Consider the following 18211-nt stretch of genomic DNA (forward strand, 5'->3'; position numbering starts at 1 on the left):
CCATGTTAGTTTTACACTTTTTTGGAAACCCTGGAAGCACTTTAAAACCCGAGGCTGGAGCTGCAACCCTAGTTTAAATTCCTAGCAAGTCACCGTGAAAAATGCTTCAAAACTAGTTTGAGGCCGAAACCTTGGTTCGAAAACCCTTCCCAAAAACCCTAAAACCGCTCCAAAACCCTAGTTTGAGGCAGAAACCTTGGCTAGAAACCCTAGAAGCGTCGGGGGCCAAACCCTAGCTTGAAACGCTAGCTGTAAACCCTAGAAGTGCTTTAAAACCCTCTTTAGAAACCCTAGCTTGAAAATTCTAGCTGGAAATTCTAGAAGCGCCTTAACCATACCCAGGGGCTAGAACCCTAATTGAAAACTCTAAATGTGCTTCAAAACATTAGTCAGGGATCGAAACCCTAGCTGGAAACCGTAGAAGTGCTCTAAAAGCTTTGTCAGGGGCAGAAACCCAAGCTTGACACCCTAGCTGGACAACAAACTGGACTGGACTGCCAACACAGAAGCTCTATGTAGGAAAGGGCAAAGCCGACTTTACTTCCTCAGAAGGCTGGCCTCCTTCAACATCTGCAAAAAGCTCCTGAAAATATTCTATGAGACAGTAGTGGCAAGCGCCCTCTTCTATGCGGCAGCGTGTTGGGGAGGCAGCGTCAAAAAGAAGGATGCCTCTCGTCTCAATAAACTGGCTAGGAAAGCGAGCTCTGTTGTGGGCAAAGAGCTGGACAGCCTAACAACAGTAGCTGAGAGACAAGCACTGAAAAAGCTGAGGTCAATCATGGACAATCCATCGCATCCACTACACAGCATTATCTCCAGACAGAAGAGCAGTTTCAGCGACAGACTGCTGTCACTGTCTTGTACTACGGACAGACTGAAGAGATCTTTTCTTCCTCATGCCATGAGGCTCTTTAACTCCACCCGGCAGAGTAAAGGCCCACATTAAACCACACCACCTACATTGGATATTACCGAATCTTACTGCAATATGTATTCTGTGTAGCACTATTTAGCTACTCTATATAACACGCTACAGTGGGCATTTGCACGTCACACTATTTGTATATTGTATTCTTTTGGCTTTATTATTGTACTGTTCTCAGCTCAGGGATGCTGCTGGAAATGTGAATTTCCCTCCGGGGATGAATAAAGTATCTATCTATCTATCTATCTAGAAGCACTTTAAACCCTAGCTTTGGACCTAAACCCTTGTCGGAAACCCTAGAAGTTCTTTAAACCCCTAGTTTGGGGCTAAAACCTTAGCTGGAAACCATAGAAGCACTTTAAAAACCTAGTTTAGGGCCAGAACCCCAAGATATATTGCAAGAAACCAACAGCTTAAGATGGCCTTCATGGATTTTATTTGCACAATCAGAGCAGCAAAGTGTTTGTGTGCTTCGATGTAATGATCTTCACGAGCGGTATGTGATTGTAAATATACTGTACAAGTGGATTTTTTTAAATCACAAAAACAGTTTCTCATGTATAGAAAAATGCAAAATCCCAACAAGAATAATTTACAAAAGATGCTATAAAAGCGCCATTAAAAAATTATCCTCAACACAGAAAGTAACAACTTTAAACGCGAAGGTGTAGTTGAAAATAAATGGGCATATTTCAAGAGTGGAACAATTAACAGTTAAGACAAGGGGTGTCCCATAACAACGTTTTCACTTCTGACACAGATTTTTCACCCCATAGTATTGTCCAATACGGATATACAGTGGACACCCAGGATATGGCGACTCTGTCCCATTTTGCAGCATTTTCCCCACTGTACTATGTTTGTCATAGAGAAATTATTTTGCATGGGCAAAAACGTTAAAATTCAGACATTGTTGTGTGTGTGTCAAGTTACGTCTGCTATTGGTCCATGTTACATAAAATGCTGGTCTCTATTGGTGGCTGTCAATGCGTCATGAAAATGGTGGTATGCTCTTGCCCAAACTATCTTTTCTTTCTCTTCATTTATTTAATAATCTTATATAGAAAATTTATTTTTATTTTTATGTTCGAAATAAAAAAGTTTTCATTCATTCATTCAATCTTGTGACTTTGTGAGATGGTGATACAATGCTGTATTTGCTTAGAGTCCCAAGGCTTGCATTAAGGCTAACGGGAGAAGCAAAAATATTATAACCATCGAAACGAAGCTTGCGATTATCAAGAAGTACAAATAAGGCACTGAAATATCACCGTTGCTAAGGACGCTTTATAATCACTTTTAATTTTAATCCACCGTCTCCTCCACCTCTACAGGTACATCCATCCATTACTCCACAGTACCAGCTCAACTTGTGATTCGACAACTCGAAATAAAATGTAATTTTTATTTTACATGTACATGTATCTGTAATTTCATTTAATCATAACATGTATATTACACATAAGACATACTTAGTATATGATAAATTAATTCTGTTTTTAGTGTTGGATACCTGCAGAGGTGATTTCATTGGACGCCAGTTTGTTACTTTGACCATTACATCATTGTCACTATGAGGCAATCATGTTGCTGTTCTTAAATTTCCACACCCATTAAGGCATATCTGCTTATTCTTAAACATAATTTTGTAACCTAGGATACGTAATAAACAGAAAAGGCTTTGGGGAGGGCCTCTAAAAAAGGTTGGAATTCCTTATCTGGAGGCACCTCTTCCTGTTCTAATTGCGAGTTCAAAATCCATTGATGTCTTCCTACCTTTTTATAAGTGTCTAATAAACTTTAAACTTATGAAACCCCCAAAAGTCAGATCATTTTTTAAAAGGACAGCAACAAATTTGGTGATTATATTGGAGACAACCCTAAAACGTTAGGTCTGGAAAGGTATTTTGTATGATTTTGTATTTTTTTGTATTACGGCAGTTTTACAAAGAGATCTCCACCTCAGAGCAAATTCATGTCGTATCCTGGGGGTCCTACTGTAATTCCGTCTGATATCTGTAGGAATTTAACGTGCTTTTGTTTGTAGTATTTTGGGCATTTTCATAAATATTTTAAATACATTCGGTCGGGAGTGTCCGCTATGGTGTCAATAAAAGGCGGGGTTAGTATGCTCAATGACACATTTGCGGCAACGGCGGCGCACAAATCGCAGCGCCTCGGGCGACACCTCGCACTCCTGCACATTGAGCAGCTGCAGCTGGCAACAGTTAGCCGCTAGCACCTGCAGGCCGTGCCCGCTAACGCTCTCGCAAGCCCGCAAGCTAACTCGGCGCAATCCGGCACAATACAACGCCATCTGCTCCAGCCCGGCATCTGACACTAGTGGGCACTTGCCCACGTCCAGGGACTTCAACTTGGGGCACCCACGCGCCAAGTGGCCCAGGCCATGGTCCGTCAGGCCCTCGCATCCGCGGGCATTGAGGTAGCGCAACTTGGGGCAATAGCGGGCTACGTAGCGCACGCCCACATCGGTAATGCGAGCACAATGCGCTATGCTAAGGTAGCGAAGGCGTCCCTCAAGGCGGGCGACTTCACGGAGTCCGAAGTCTCCCAGCAGGCGGCAGTCGCTCAGGCTAAGTTCGCGAATGGAGGGGCAGTTCAATGCTAGCTGGCGGAGTGCCTCGTCGCTCAATCGAGTGCAGCGCCGCAGGTAGAGGTGAGTGAGGCGCGGGCAATGGGTGGCAATAATACGCAGGCCTTCGTCTTCCAGGCAGAAGCAATCGCTCATGTCCAGGTAATGGATGGAGATCTGCTGCCCGTGTAGGGGAGACAGCTGCAGCGACGCTTCCTCGGTCAGGCTGATGCATGTCACCTTGGAGCAACCTGCAGGGGGGGAGTTATTTTTAAAACACATTGAATGCTATCAATATATACTCTAATTCAGGGGTTGGAAACCTTTCAGAACCTGTGAGATACTCATTTGTCACTTATACTCTTAGGGGGCTACTTGGTGTCTGCGTGTACCATATTGGAGACCCATGGTCTAATTTGAGGCCAAAAGTCTTGTTTTAAATCCTATTAAAAAACACTAATTTCTGTGTAAATCTCTAATTGAAGACAAAACCCTAGTTTTAAACTATATCTGGAAACCCTATAATCACTTTAAAACCATAATTTTAAGTTGAAACTCTTGTTTTAAAACAAATCTACAAAGCTGAAACCCAAGTTAGAAATGCAAGGACGCTTTAAATGCCTAATATGAAAGAATAAAACACAGATTTGAAACTACATCCTTAGTCTTAAAACATATTTGGAAGCCCTAAATTCAGGGGGGGCGCTCAAGTAAGTCTTATCACTGATTGAATGTTAGAGCTGACATGCTAGTCGAGGTCTCCACCTGAGAGATCCAGGTGCTCCAGGTTGGGGCATCGCGACACCACCTCGAAGACGGCTTCGTTGGAGATGTTGTAGCAGCCTTCCACTTCCAGGCGTCGCAATTCAGGGCAACACTGCGCCACCACGTACATGCCTCGGTCGGTGAGACGTTTGCAGCCATTAACCACTAGTGTCTCCAGAGTGAGGCACACATTAGGTGTGTCCTGGCACAGGCGGTGGGTCAAAACCCGCAAGGCGCGGTCGGTGTGCAGAAGCTCGCCAGTGAGTCGCACGCTGCGCCAGAGCCGTGGGTCCCACGCCAGGTTGTACCAGCGCCTGCACACCCGAGCGCAACGACACAGCTGATTGGTGGACAGGTGCGAGAAAACCTGCAGCAGGACTCCGTCCGGCAGGAGGTCGGTTAGCGATGGACCCCGGGAGGTCCTGGAGCGGGTGCCCGGTAGACGTTGGACTGCCACAGTCTCGGAAGAAGATGACGTGGAGTTGGTGTCATGGCCATTGCTGGACAGCGCCGGGAACGACAGAAACGAAGACTTGAGGCCGGGACTGGGGGTGCTCAAGGTCCTGGTGCTGGAGTCCAGACCTAAACCAACAGAACAAATCGTCCAATTATTTGGCATCAAAAGTGCCTTTTCAAAGTAGTGATTGTAGACCAGCATAAAGTGTAAGTGCATCAGAAAATAATGCAATGAAAAGTCCTTAATACTGTATAAGGCAATGTCCTCCAGACTGGGCAGAGAGCAGCCCATGAGTTCCTGGGCTGTGTTGATGACTCTGTATGGTTCTCCTGTCTGCTGCTGTGCACCTGGCATACCATACCATGATGTTGTATGCCAGGAGTCCTTAATAATGTGGACGGTTTTTCTGCGGTAGTGATGGCCTGTGATTTTCTTCGGACTAAGCAAAGAGTCACTCATGATTTTCTGGGCTGTGTTAATGACTCTTTGTAAGTATCTTCAAATTCTGCTGCACACTCAGCATACCACACAATGACAAATGCCTAGAATTACTAATATTCCCGGCTCTGCTGAGGTAGCAAGAGTTGGAAATTTCCTCCAGTCTGGCATTGCACAACCAATAATTTTCTGGGTTATGTTGATAAATAACTAGGATTTTCTCCTCTACTGGTGTAAACCCAGCAAATCACGCCTTTATTTTGTTTGCTTGCCAAAAAAAGCGGGGTTGGTATGCTCCACTGTTTTTCTGGATATACCGCACAAAGTTCTACCTCATGTTTTTGAATCTGCTGTGGTAGCGAGATCCAGGCAATGTCCTCCAGAGTGGGCAAAGAGCTGCTTATGATTTCCTGGGTTGTGTTTGTGACTCTTTGTTAGGTTCTCCTATCAGCTGTGCACTCAGAATACCACACAGTTATGCTGTATTCCAGGAATTCTTTGTAATGTTTCGGACTCTGCTGTGGTAATGAGAGTCGGCAATGTCTTACAGACAAGGCAGAGAGCAGGAGGTGGCCATGTCCTCCAAACGGAGCAGAGAGCACTGCATGATTTTTTTTGGTAATGTTGATGATTTGTTATAAAATTACAAACTCATCTGGCCATCAGATTTGTTTGCGATCGGGGCCAAAGACACAACCATGTAAGGTGAATGAATGAATGAATGAAAACTTTATTCGAACATCAAAATCAAAACATCAAAAAGGTTCGACCTGAACCTTAGCCTAGTTCTTTTATCTTAAATGTTCGCTATACTAGAAAAAAGAACAAGGACAATGCATATTGTCGTTTAAATGTTTGCAGCATGCCTTATCTAAAAAAAGGTTCTTAGTCTTGCACCGTCCTGGTCGTACACCCACACGGGGTGGACTCAGCCTCACAAACGTGTCAGTGTGAGACCCACTGGTCGTAACTGGTTCAAATTGGATAACGAGTGCTTTTAGATAGGAACACGGAAGGCAAAGACGCGTCACAGCAACCTAGCAGTCAGCTCAAGTCTATCTAATCTAACAAGAGAGACCTAATCTAACAATCACGTCGTGGCCCCTCGCTGTCTGTCAGTTCAGTTGTGCGCCTGGTGTCATCGTCCGCCTAACAAATGGACGACACGCTGACCCTAATGTGGATTTGTGAGTCTGTATTGTCAGCGGGACCACAACATCCTTCTCGCCAGATTTTTATTCCAGACCCGGACTGCACTCCAAGTTTGATGACAACTGCAGACTATCCTGGAACAAGTCACCTGACTGGAGGCTACCTTTTTTCTTTTTCTAAAATCTCTGCTGAGTCTTAAATCTCACATCCGAGACGTCAGCAAAGCGTGCACTGGTCACATTCATAGGGATTTCTGGAAAAGTAAATCTGACATTTTGGCTTTTTGGACAAAGTTGAAATGAACTTTAACGTTTCTACAGCCACACGTTCTACAAGGTGGACAAAATAAAATGTCCCCATTTTTTTGATTGCCAGGGACTCCGAGATACAACATGAATCAGTTCTGAGGGCAGGTTTACAAAGTGATAGCAATTATTCAAATATATGGTGAATGGCTCATAATGCCGGAACTCCTGATATAAAATTTAAAAATAATAGAATGGTATAGAGCACAGGTGTCAAACTAGCGGCCCGCGGGCCAGATCAGACCCACTAAGGGATTGAATCCGGCCCGCGAGACAACACTCAGAGAAGCGCAGGAGAAAAACAATCTGCAGGTTGAAATATGTCCACTTGATGTTGCCAAGGCCAGGTGCCTCTCACAAAGACACTGTACTTGTATTTATTTTTCTCTCTCTCTCTGTCTCTCTCTCTCTCCTTCTTTTCCACCCCCTTTCTCCCACTCTGTCTCTTTCACTCTCTGTGTCTCTCTTTTTCTCTTCCTTTGTTGCTCTTTGTCTCTTTCTCTCTCTGTGTCTTTTAACCTCTTTTGCTCTAACTTCCTTTTTTTTCCTTTTCTCTCTTTTCGCTTTCTCTCTTCATACCCTTTGCGCTTTCTCTTCTCTTTTCTCTCCTTCTGTATTTCTATTTCTCTTTGAAATTTCTTTTCTTCCTCTCTCTTTCTTTTCCCCCTCTCTCACGACTTTTTATCTTTTGTTTCTCACGATCTCTCCTTCTCTCTTTTTCTTTCTTTGTCCCAATCCTCTCTCCTTTTACCTCCCTCTTTCTCTTATTTCTTTATTTATCCTTTTTCTTTTTCTTAAATCTACTAGTCCGGCCCCCGACAGAATGTTTGTTCTATTGTGTGGCCCCCGAGTCAAAATGAGTTTGACACCCCTGGTATAGAGTAAGTATGACTCAACCTATATGCTGGCATATAAACCAAATATAAACTATAAACTACAACACTGAAATAAATTGGCCTGTTTAATGTGCATAAAACAAAATGAACACATGAGGACATAGCCACACAATGGCTAACCCCTTCGCTCGATTTCGTCCTTCTGTTTAGTCAATCAGAGCCATCCTACATGTATTTGAGAGGTATCACATATCTTTTATTTGGGATCTAAGGCTTTTGTTGCCTTTCCTGACAATAATAATGTATCCCAAGCAAAGTAGTGACAAGGAAAAGTGAAAAATAGTGATAACACGATCAAGTTGAAAAGGAAATGATTGTATCAATGTTGTATACATTGTCTGTATGACCAAGACTCACGAGACGATTGTATCTTTTCATACTGCTTTAATCATACATCCGAGCTCGACTGCATCTCACAACATACTGCTTGTCTGGGAATGGGCGCTACACTAATAATAATGATCAGCTCCTAACACAGGCGCATTAGTTCTGCCTATTAGTTACAACCAGTATCCCCACAATATGTATTACCGGTATATTACCGTTTAAGCCTCTGGATGTAAACCTTAGAGTCAGACACAAGATCATTTGTTGTTGATGTCATGGGTAAATGCCATAAAGAGGGGCTGAAAAAATATCTTGCACCATACGAAATTGAAAATGTTGTAAAATGGGATCATCGTATAGATCTGGATTTTATTTATTGGTCCCCACAGTGAAATTCAATTTACACAGGGAAAAAACAGACATAACATTGAAAAAAAAGAAGCGGAATGATAAGCATATATGACAGTAGAACAAGAGGGGCAGACTGAATGGATGGGTCAGCAGGTTCTGTTGTTTGGATAACTGGCAGAGAGGATCAGGCTTTACCACTTGCGGGCCCTCCTAAATCTTATTGTTCTGTATTTGCACTGTGGCGGGATGAAGTATTGGTGTAGTGGGTGAGTGATATCCTGGACTATTGTGTTTGACAGTCGGATGATGGACCCTTTATAAGTCTGAGAGGTTGGGTGTGGGTAGGCCAATGATTTTAGCTGCTGAGTATGTGACACGCGTGAACTTGGTCCGGTTAATGACAGAGAGTATGGTGAGAAAACACTTGGAGCAGTAGAGGAGGATGGGTTGAACAACGCTTTGGTACAGTAGTAACAGGAGGTGATTGCAACATATACTCTTTTAAATTAAACAGATAGCTGACAGTCTTTATTGACCATTTTTTGAATGTCTGAGGTGTGTTGATCAAAGGTGAGTTTCTCGTTCAGTGTTACTTCCAAGTACTTGTAGGGGTCCACCACTGTTTTTCTGGATATAAGTTCTACCACATACATAATGCATCTATAAGTGGTTGGATAGATAGACTCTATTGGTAGCCCAAAGAACCAGATGCTTTGCTTCAGTCTTTGCGGATTTTCACCAATCATCGTCTGGTCTGGAACGTAAACAAGGTTCCGCCATACTCGTGGATTCATCCACGGGGAGATTCTGCTCCATCGACATTTAGCAAAGGATTCAGGAGTAGCGTTTCCTCCTGAGTTATGACTGAAAGTGTTATTTTGTTCTCCACGCTAAGTGGCAGTAATTACATGGTCTGCAACCGCCGCCGCCGCAGTCCAGCCCCCTCCCCCCTCCCTCCTACTGCCTCCTTTTTCCAACTTATACACATACCAGTAGTGTTCCCGCAAATACACGTGCAGATCGAAGGGTAGCCCACCCGTCCTCAAAACTAATAGGGAGGCTGTTTGGGCTCTTTCCCCAACTCACACTGAGAGCATTAACGATCTTCTACCATGTATGGGCCCTGTGGTGAAAGCTGTCTCGTTTGCTTCACGGAGAGCTTATTTTATGATTTTTTTTTTATTGTATTGACCTTGTGGTGATTTGTAGTCAAGTTCATGTTGGTTGTAGTTTCTTACATTGGCTGTTAATGTATCCCAAAAAGCGTTTATCGTCTCCAAGTTAATAATTTGATCCCTTTCCATGTCCAGAAAAATCAGGCGTTTACTTGTCACCTTTGAGTGTAACACAGAGGATACGTTTACGTGCAGGCAATGACCCGATTGGAAAGGGATTTTGTATTTCTAGAGAAATTTGAATGATCTGTTTACATGACAAGAGAGAAATAAATAAACCCATACATGTGGCCTTTGCGAATAATCAAATCACAAGGGCGAAACAACGTCATTACGCAAATAGATGTTTCCGCGTTTAGGTTTCTAGCATTAAAAAAACAAACCAAACCAAAAGCTACAAAGTACTTTGCTTGTTTACTCTAAAGATGAGAATTATTGTTGTGTTTCGTGTGTTCAAAAGATGTACTTATATGTGGCTAGCCAAAAGCATAGACTTACACTATATGTGGGTGTACTGTGACCAATGTTCCCTCTAATTTTCCAGGGGTCTGAGCGTTCACAAAAAGTCGGTGAGCAATGCTTGAAACAACAGTGAGCAACCATAATTCCAGGTGCGGCAACTAAATCATTATCAAACATGTTCAAAACTTGACATCACCTTACATTTTGCTGAGTTTTCGGCAATGCAAAATTATTTTTCTCTTTTGAATGAATTGACTCATGTACTAATGCAAAGGTTGTACGGCCTACAAACGTCGTTTGTTCTTACAATTCTTTCACAAGATATCCATTTCTTTTTTTTCCTGATATATTTTGTCGCATAATATTAACATTTTGGGGGGGTTATTTCGTCGGTTGCAAGATACAGAACTGTAATTAATCACATTTTTTAGTGGAAGTACAATGTTGGCAACAAGATTCACTTGATATCATTGGAAATTATTTGAATGCAACACAAACTTTTTCTTCTTTTTTTCCTGTGTTTTTTTTCCTACTTTTTTTAAAATTCTTTTAAAAAAAATCTCATTGTGTTTATTTTTTCCGAGCTGTTACTTTTTTCTTTTTGTTCTCTATTTAATTTTTTCCCAATTTTCTTTCTTTTCTTTTTTTTTGTTTTTTTAAATTTTTCCTTCTTTTTTCACTTCCTTTTGTTTCTTTTTTTTTCTCAGCTTTTCGCTACTTTTTCATTTTGGTATTTTTTTCTTTTTTGTTCTATTCCCCCTTCCTTTAAGTCATTTTGTACATAATATTTGGTCATATAGGGATAAAAGAAGCAAAAACAACCTGAAGAGCAGTTTAGAACCCGAAAGAGCCGGTTCCTTTTAGTGAGCCGAGCCGAAGAAGCAAACTCTACTAACTTTACTCAACTTGGTTCTACTTCGACCTTAACTTCAAAATACTGCATTTAGGACACAACGTCAGGGGAACCCGTGTATTTTTACCTTCATGCACTGTAACTTTGACTTAAGTTGCTTCTTAATTAGTAATTTTGAGCCCTCATTTTTGTGCACTGGCTAGATTTTCTTGTGCGCTGAGAATGTGCGAGCAGTGCGCAATTGAGCATGCGCGCAGTTTAGAGGGAACACTGTGACATCCACTACAGTGGGACCTCGGTTATCGCGGTTAATGGGGACCATAACCACCCGCAATAAGTGAAAATCCGCGAAGTAGCGGCGCACCTTTCAAAAAAAAGTTTCTTTTTTTTTTTTTAACTATTATTTTTTAGACCCGGTTAATGGGGACCAAAACCACTCGCTAAGAGTGAAAATCTGTGAAGTAGCGACGCCCCTTCAAAAAAAAAAAAATCTCATCTCATCTCATTATTTGCACCGCTTATCCTTATTAGGGGGGGCTGGAGCCCATCCCAGCCATCTCCGGGCAGTGGGCAGGGGACACCCTGAACTGGTTGCCAGCCAATTGCAGCTGCAAATCACATTAGTTCTTGCAGCTAGCTGCGTTCTTCATCGACGCACAAGCCGAGTGATCCACCGCTAAGAGCTGTACAGCTGGGCGATTTTACGTCCGCCCGGGACGATCGGAGACAAATTCACGACAGGTTTTTTACTTGCGCCGCACCGCAGGTGCCGTTCGGTCGCTCCCACGAGCGAGCCCCTAACCCGCAGCGCGGGTACTCTCGGGCCGGATACGCACGACACCGACACAGTTACGGGGGTCCCGTGCACGTCCGCCGCCTTTTGCCCACCGCGCGCGGACAGCCGTCTGAGGTCGCGCCGCGCTACTGGGGTCGTCGGACGAGCGGGCTCCCCCCAGTTACGGGGGTAGACCGATCATGCCCGCCGCCTTTTCTCGCGTCGCGCCGTGTGACACCGCGTCCGCCGAACTCGCTCCGTCGCGATATGGATTTGGGGATAATGCATCCCGGACAGATGAGTGCAAGTCATTTTAGGAGGAAATACCGTAACGGGAATAAAAGAACAACCAGGCCTGACAAAAGTGTCCTCTTGTAGTCCCTGCTCGTAGCAATATGTTCTCTGGGAAAATGGATCGTGACCCCATAAGTACAGTTGGTAACCTTTCCTCTGTGGATGGTTACCTATCCTAAGTGACAAAAAAATAAATAAAAGAAAGGATAACGGAACTATGGATCTGGGTCCAAGCTATGTTGATTGATGGATACAGTTTAGATATTGCTATATGGCGTTGTGTGTGGGTCTGGAATATTTAGCTGGTGATAAATGGACATAGAGTCTACCTAAGTTGCTTCTGCTGGGAAAAAAATCTCTGGATGGAAGGAGTTACGGTCCAAATATGTTGAAAATGCATCTTTTCATGCGAAGCATGACGTGAAGCATGACAAATGTTTGTGCAGCCGGCAGAATGGAACCTAATGCACACTGCATGTGTTTCACTTGACTTACAGCTGCCAGGCGAGTTGCCGCATATAATGTGAAGGATGGCAATTGCCAGGTGATTGGATGTTACTGCTGGGTACTTGCTTGAACCTGTCATGGTTAATATAAAATATGCGTTTGATTTTTTTTAATATTAAAAGTTCTGTCACGGTGCGGCAGTGGCTCAGGAGGTAGAGCGCTCGTCTTGGGATCAAGAGATCTTAGTTCGAATCCCGGCTCCTCCGTGTTACATGTCAAAGTTTCCTTGGGTAAGACACTGAACCCCTAATGCCCCCAATAAGCAGGTTAGCGCCTTACATGGCTGCACGGCCGCTATTGGGATATGTGAAGCACACTGTTAAGCGCTTTGGGAAGTCTTGACTTGAAAAGCGCTATATATATTAAAAAATGCAGATCATTGCTTCTGAATTATTTTCTGTACTTCTGCAGCACTTTCTGTTTCATGATGAAACAGTCAAACAGTACATAGTTAAAACGTTCATGCCATTTTTTTTGTAATTGTGCAATGTTCAAAAAAAAAAAAAGATTTAAAAAAGGTTAGGATAAACATTTCAATAAAAACTGTCTCGGAGCCCTCGGAGTGGTACCTCAACTCTAAGCGTCACAACATAATTGTGTATACTCTTATTTGCATTGATGTGACATAATTAGTGGCTAATAAATCACGTAATACAACAAACTGATGATCAAATTACTTGACAACTCTTTTAATAATCAATTTGGATCAGTTTTATTGAATCGTTGTTGTAGCCATAGTGGGGACAAAACAAAGATTGCTTGTTATTGTTGGCCCCCCTATTTGAGAACCATTGTCTTAGCAGTTATTCCACTTTTGGATATTCCAGACAACAAAATCACGTCTCTACCATTAGTACTTGGTCTTAGTAGATCCCCGGGGATATGACAAGCGGTTCTGAGTTCTGATAGTTACATGAAATTGCCATATAATGGTGGTTAAAAACCTATGGCAAACCGTTGGTACCTCAAAAACATTAAAATAAGTGTGTATACTTAGCAAAACCTATGTGTAATGTACATTCATATTACTATATACGATTTTACATAAATATACATGTAAAGTGAATAATTTATTTACCTTTGGTATGACCTGATTTTGAGCTTGGTAGAAGGGATTTAGTGGGTGGATTCTTAGGGGGGAGGAAACAGTGAATTCAAATTACAACTGATTTTACAACTTTTACCTAGGATTATTGTCATGGCCTTTGTTTTTTTTTTAATTTCGAATCACCTCCTTATTTTTAATGACAGTCCCTAACATTGTTTGGTTACAGCTGTGTGACTCCACAAGTGTAGTGATTCATGTCACTTATTATTTATTGATAATTGATTGTTTATTTGTTTTTGATTCTTCCCTTTAGCATCACGGCATATACAGTACAAAAAAATACAGTATTGTATAGTGTATAGTTTTTTATGAAGCATATGAGCTTCTGAACCGAATAATGAGAAGGGTAGTTCAACAAATTGCATCTATTTGCTATATTCTATAGCAAGGGTCTCCAATGTGGGGAGTCTATTTAAAAATACTTCCAATAGTTAACTTGGTAATAACATAGTAGCAACATAATGATGACATAAGCAGTTATTTTAGAAATCCATAAAAACTGGGTGCCCTTTGCGCACATTAGTAATAACAAGTAGATTTCGGCTTGAAAGAGGTGGAGACGCCTTGTGCTATTGAATGGCATGGCTGTATTTTAACAATTCAGTGACCAAGACCGATACCAGGGAGCATAAAAAACATATCATTCCACATAGTAACGTGAAAACATCTTAAGGTGAAGATGCCATATCCCGGTAGACTACTATATATATTGTTGATTTTCGCCTGTTGTGATTGGTTTTAGAACGTCTCACTACAATAGATTTTAATTTCAGTTACGAATACAGGAAAAGAATGAATCATGCAGTCAAACTCAATTCAAAACCACAAAATAATGTGCATCATTACGATAATTCATTTATAAAGTATTCCTGGAAAGTTTGAGCACAGAGAACGCAGAAAGGAAACGAAATAACTATTTTCATCTGAGATTTTCCTCAAATCAAATGTCCTTGCTTCCTTTCAGGACGTCAGAGCAAAGAGAGAGAACGGAAAAGAAGTTTTAAGTGAAGGAGGAGGAGCTTGTTTTGAAGTGCCATTTGTCAAACGGGTTAAAAGAAGGCGCTCTGACGGGAGCTGGGAAAGGCGCCATTGGCTATAATTTCTGCTAGCTAAGATATCGCCTGTGGAGAAACTGATAAGCAGAACAGACTCTTTGCCCATGGTGTCTGAAATACATTTCTATCTGCACAGTTTAGGACAAACTAAGGAGAGATTTGTCTGCGTCTTACAATTGATTGACACCCTCGGCTTGACGACACGACCGAAACTACATCCTGTAATTAGCATAACACGCATTTCACCGAGCCGTGTTCCCAAATGTTTTATGAGTTGAATCCATATCAAATCTTTTTACAGCCCCACCAGAACCGCCTCGGGTTTGTAATTAGGCGAAAGTGGTGACGGGAGCAAAGTGCTAGTGTGTCATTAACTCCGACGAGGTTTTGTTGTCGGTGCCGTTTGTCTGTCTCGCTGAGGCAAATACAGCGCTTGCATTATTTTCTAGCGGGGATTTCAGCTGCTGACATCACAACCTCAAAGACAATCAGGAAATCCATGTAAAAAAAATGTCAGGACAGGAGACGTTTTTGCCAAGATGACTTAGCATCCACACGGAAACGTTTGAGAATAGCAAAGATGTGGCTTGGAATATTAAAGACACAGCCAAAGACCTTTGGAGATCCTGGAGGTCGAACGAGTGTGAGAATTGTCCACATGAAGATCTTCTGTGGGAGTTGCAAAAGAGCAGGGTTGTCTGCTTCCTGCCCCTGCTGTACCTATTGTCCTCTTACTTGTGCCGTGACGCAAGAGCTTCCTGTAGTGAAGGCTTTGCTGATAGCACAGCATGCTAACTTTGACTTCCGCGTATTGAATGAAAATCCAAAACATTCAGTGGTGTTTTATTTCAGAGGTTTTGTGAAATGTGGGATACATAGAAGACTTTTTGTGTTTTATTTATGACATTTTACATTTATGAAACATGAAGACTGGGAGGCATTAAGTAGTCAGAGGCAAAGAGGGTGAACGACAGAGGGTTCAGTACACATCCTTTAAGGTATGGTAGAGGAAACACAGTGTCCGAATTTCACAGACTGTGGTTGTTTTGAAAGGAGGTCTATAATCCAGTGGAAGATGGAGGGGAAGGGGAGGGGATCTCCAGGATACGGTATTGAATGCCGAACTGAAGTCCAGGAAGAGCATCCTGACGTAGCTACCACTGTGGTCCAGGTGGCTCAGTGCAGTGGATGTGATCTTTATGTTATCAGTGGAGCGGTTTGCCCAGCAGGCAAGTGTGTGTGTGTGTTGGTTGCAGTGGCTTGGGGGTCTTAGGTGTACTAGGACATGAATCTCTCAAGTTATTTTATGACCACAGGTCTGTAATCGTTAAAGCTGACCACTTCTTTGGGATTATGGTGGAGGTTTTGACACAGGATGGAATAATCACCTATGACAGGGACTTGTTGAAGTCTTGTGAAGACCCCAGCCAGTTGGTAAGCACGATCCCCGAGCAACTTCTCTGTAACTTCATCCAGATGGTGGAGGTTTTAAGGCTGGATGGCATGGTAGCCTGTGACAACGACCCATTGAAGAATCCAGTGAAAATCCCAGGCACAGTCCTGAAGTATATTTTGGGTACTCTATTCAGACCTGCCTTTTTTCGAGGGTTTACAGTTCACAGCAGAATTATCTGTAGGCTGCTGCTGGTTTATGGTGGGTGTGGTGTGATTGCTCTTGGCCTACCAGCTTCAAAATGGGCAAAGAAGTGATATAGATCCCCTGCCAGGTTATCGACTCTATATTATTTTTTAATCCCTGTTTTATAAAGTCATTACTGATAGTACTTGCCAGAGCTCCTCTTCAATAATGTGAGGAGAAAGTATCCCGGCCATTAATTTTTTTATCCAATTTGCCCAAAATGTCCTTGTGGAACTCCAACAGAGTTAAATGATTCGTTCCTTGCAAGAGGCATGACCCCTTCATGAGTTACTGTTCAAAAGCTCCAAGTACTTTTCATTCCCACCTGGTGCTTTTGTTTTTGGCAGAGGTCTCCAAAGCAGCTCTACTTGACTGCCTGAAAATAGTCCCTGCAGTTTAAGTTCGTAGTTACACCATGAGTCTGCCTGTGCACTTGTCTCTACTGTTCTGCTGAAGTCTACAGGAACTGCTGCCAATTTATCTTCCATTTCCGCTGGCTTCTGGTGCACCAACTGAAAAAAGTCCAAAAAGAGCTGCACTTCTTTATTCCAGCCATCCAAAATACACAGAATAAAAGATCCACTAGGTTATTCATTGGGCTGGTTGTACAAATAAGAGGAACTCTCAAGAGTAAATGTCATTCCAAACAAAAGGATTTCTGTATGTTCCTTTACACGTCAATGAAAGGTTCTTGGTTCAAAACGTTTTGGATATAAACTAATAAATCTGCTGTGGCTTATTTTTTTCTAAGAGCTACTTTTATGTATTGTGTACACTTGACCCCCGACATACGTGATGAATTTGTTCTGAGGCGGAATCGCAAAGTGAAAATGCCGTATAATTGGTTTAGACACATAATGTAATCAGTTAATGCGTTCTGTACTCCTGGCAAGATAAAGTATATAGAAAGTACTATGTATGTGTGATATATATGTTTATGATTAAATAACATTATAAAACATAAAGGAAAATTAAAATGTAATTAACTTTTGGTGTGACGTGACTTAAGCTGGTACAGAAGGGTTAGAAGGTGGATGCAGAGAGGGAAAAGAGATGGTGATTCAAATAAAAAGTGTTTAAAACCTCCATTTGCAAAAATCGCAATGCCCTCTGTAGACTTTGTTGCTTTAATCACCTTCAGCTTTTTAATAACAGTCCCCATTGACGATTGATTTGAGTTATATTTCTCAGCAATGGTAAGGATATGTGTGCCCTTTTATACTTTTCTGATAATTGCAATCTTTGTTTTCATGGTTTTCATGTTTTTGCTTCTCCCATTAGTATCATTGCCAGCCTTGGACCCATAGCGTATAAATACAGTACAAAAAATACAGTATTGAATCGCCAATTTTCTAACAGACAGGCATCTTAGTGACGTAACTTGTCATATCCACCGCAATTTAATTTTCAAGTGTTTGAGCATGCAGGAGCATTTGTTGTTGATGTGGTATAGTGGGGAAAATACTGTAAAAACACCTTATTTCACACCATCACGTGAAAATGTGAGAAAGAATACACATTCTCTTAGGGACGACATGCAGAACACATTGCATGATAAAAAGACTGCAAAGTGATTCGTGTAAAAGCGAGGGATGACCATACATGAAAATTGAATCATACCTACATTTCCATCTGAACTTCTTTAGCGATCACCCCTGGATCTATTTACACAGAAGCGCTCGCATCAAAGCGTCGAAAAAGATGGTGCTGCCAAACAGCGGCTAACTTAATGCTAATTGAATCCCGCTGTGGTTCCGATTTGAGTATTAGCGGCAAGCGATTTTAGTTCGAGCACGCCTTGGTGTGGCTACAAGCTGCTTGAGAATGCATGCGAGCGGCCGAAGAAAAGCACAGATGTTGTACTCGTTCTCCGATTTCCTGCGGCCAGATGAGCGGTCCAGCATGTGCGTAAACACTTTGGAGTCGTGAGCGGATTCCAGTTGCTTTATTCATGAATGAAGTCAACGTCCTTTAGGTCAGGTCACATGTTCTTCATCAAGAGTTGTTATGGAGGCACTAAGTGTTGTCTGGGAAACTGTGCACTTCTGTTCATCTTCTATTAGACTTTCCGTTTTGCTAGAGAGTTTCTTGGCATACTGATAGGGACCGCTGGACCAACAGTAGAACCACGGGC

At 42.2% G+C, this 18211-nt stretch overlaps 1 protein-coding gene across 1 annotated transcript in view; it reads right to left on the bottom strand.

The window, feature by feature from the left end:
• Positions 1–1344: 1344 nt before the first annotated feature.
• The window catches only part of LOC148348088 (F-box/LRR-repeat protein 7-like), a 34047-nt gene continuing 17180 nt past the window's right edge, over positions 1345–18211 (bottom strand). The window contains exons 3-4 of the mRNA XM_088322322.1: positions 4284–4865; positions 1345–3769 (exon numbers count right to left, since the gene is read on the bottom strand). Coding sequence (XP_088178448.1) covers positions 3033–3769; positions 4284–4865 — 1319 coding nt within the window. The 3' untranslated portion in view covers positions 1345–3032. The remainder of the gene's footprint in view (positions 3770–4283; positions 4866–18211) is intronic.

Source organism: Urocampus carinirostris, chromosome 18 (genome assembly GCF_059441175.1).
Source record: "Urocampus carinirostris isolate Australia breed hairy pipefish chromosome 18, RoL_Ucar_1.0, whole genome shotgun sequence".
Classification (NCBI taxonomy): Eukaryota; Metazoa; Chordata; class Actinopteri; order Syngnathiformes; family Syngnathidae; genus Urocampus; species Urocampus carinirostris.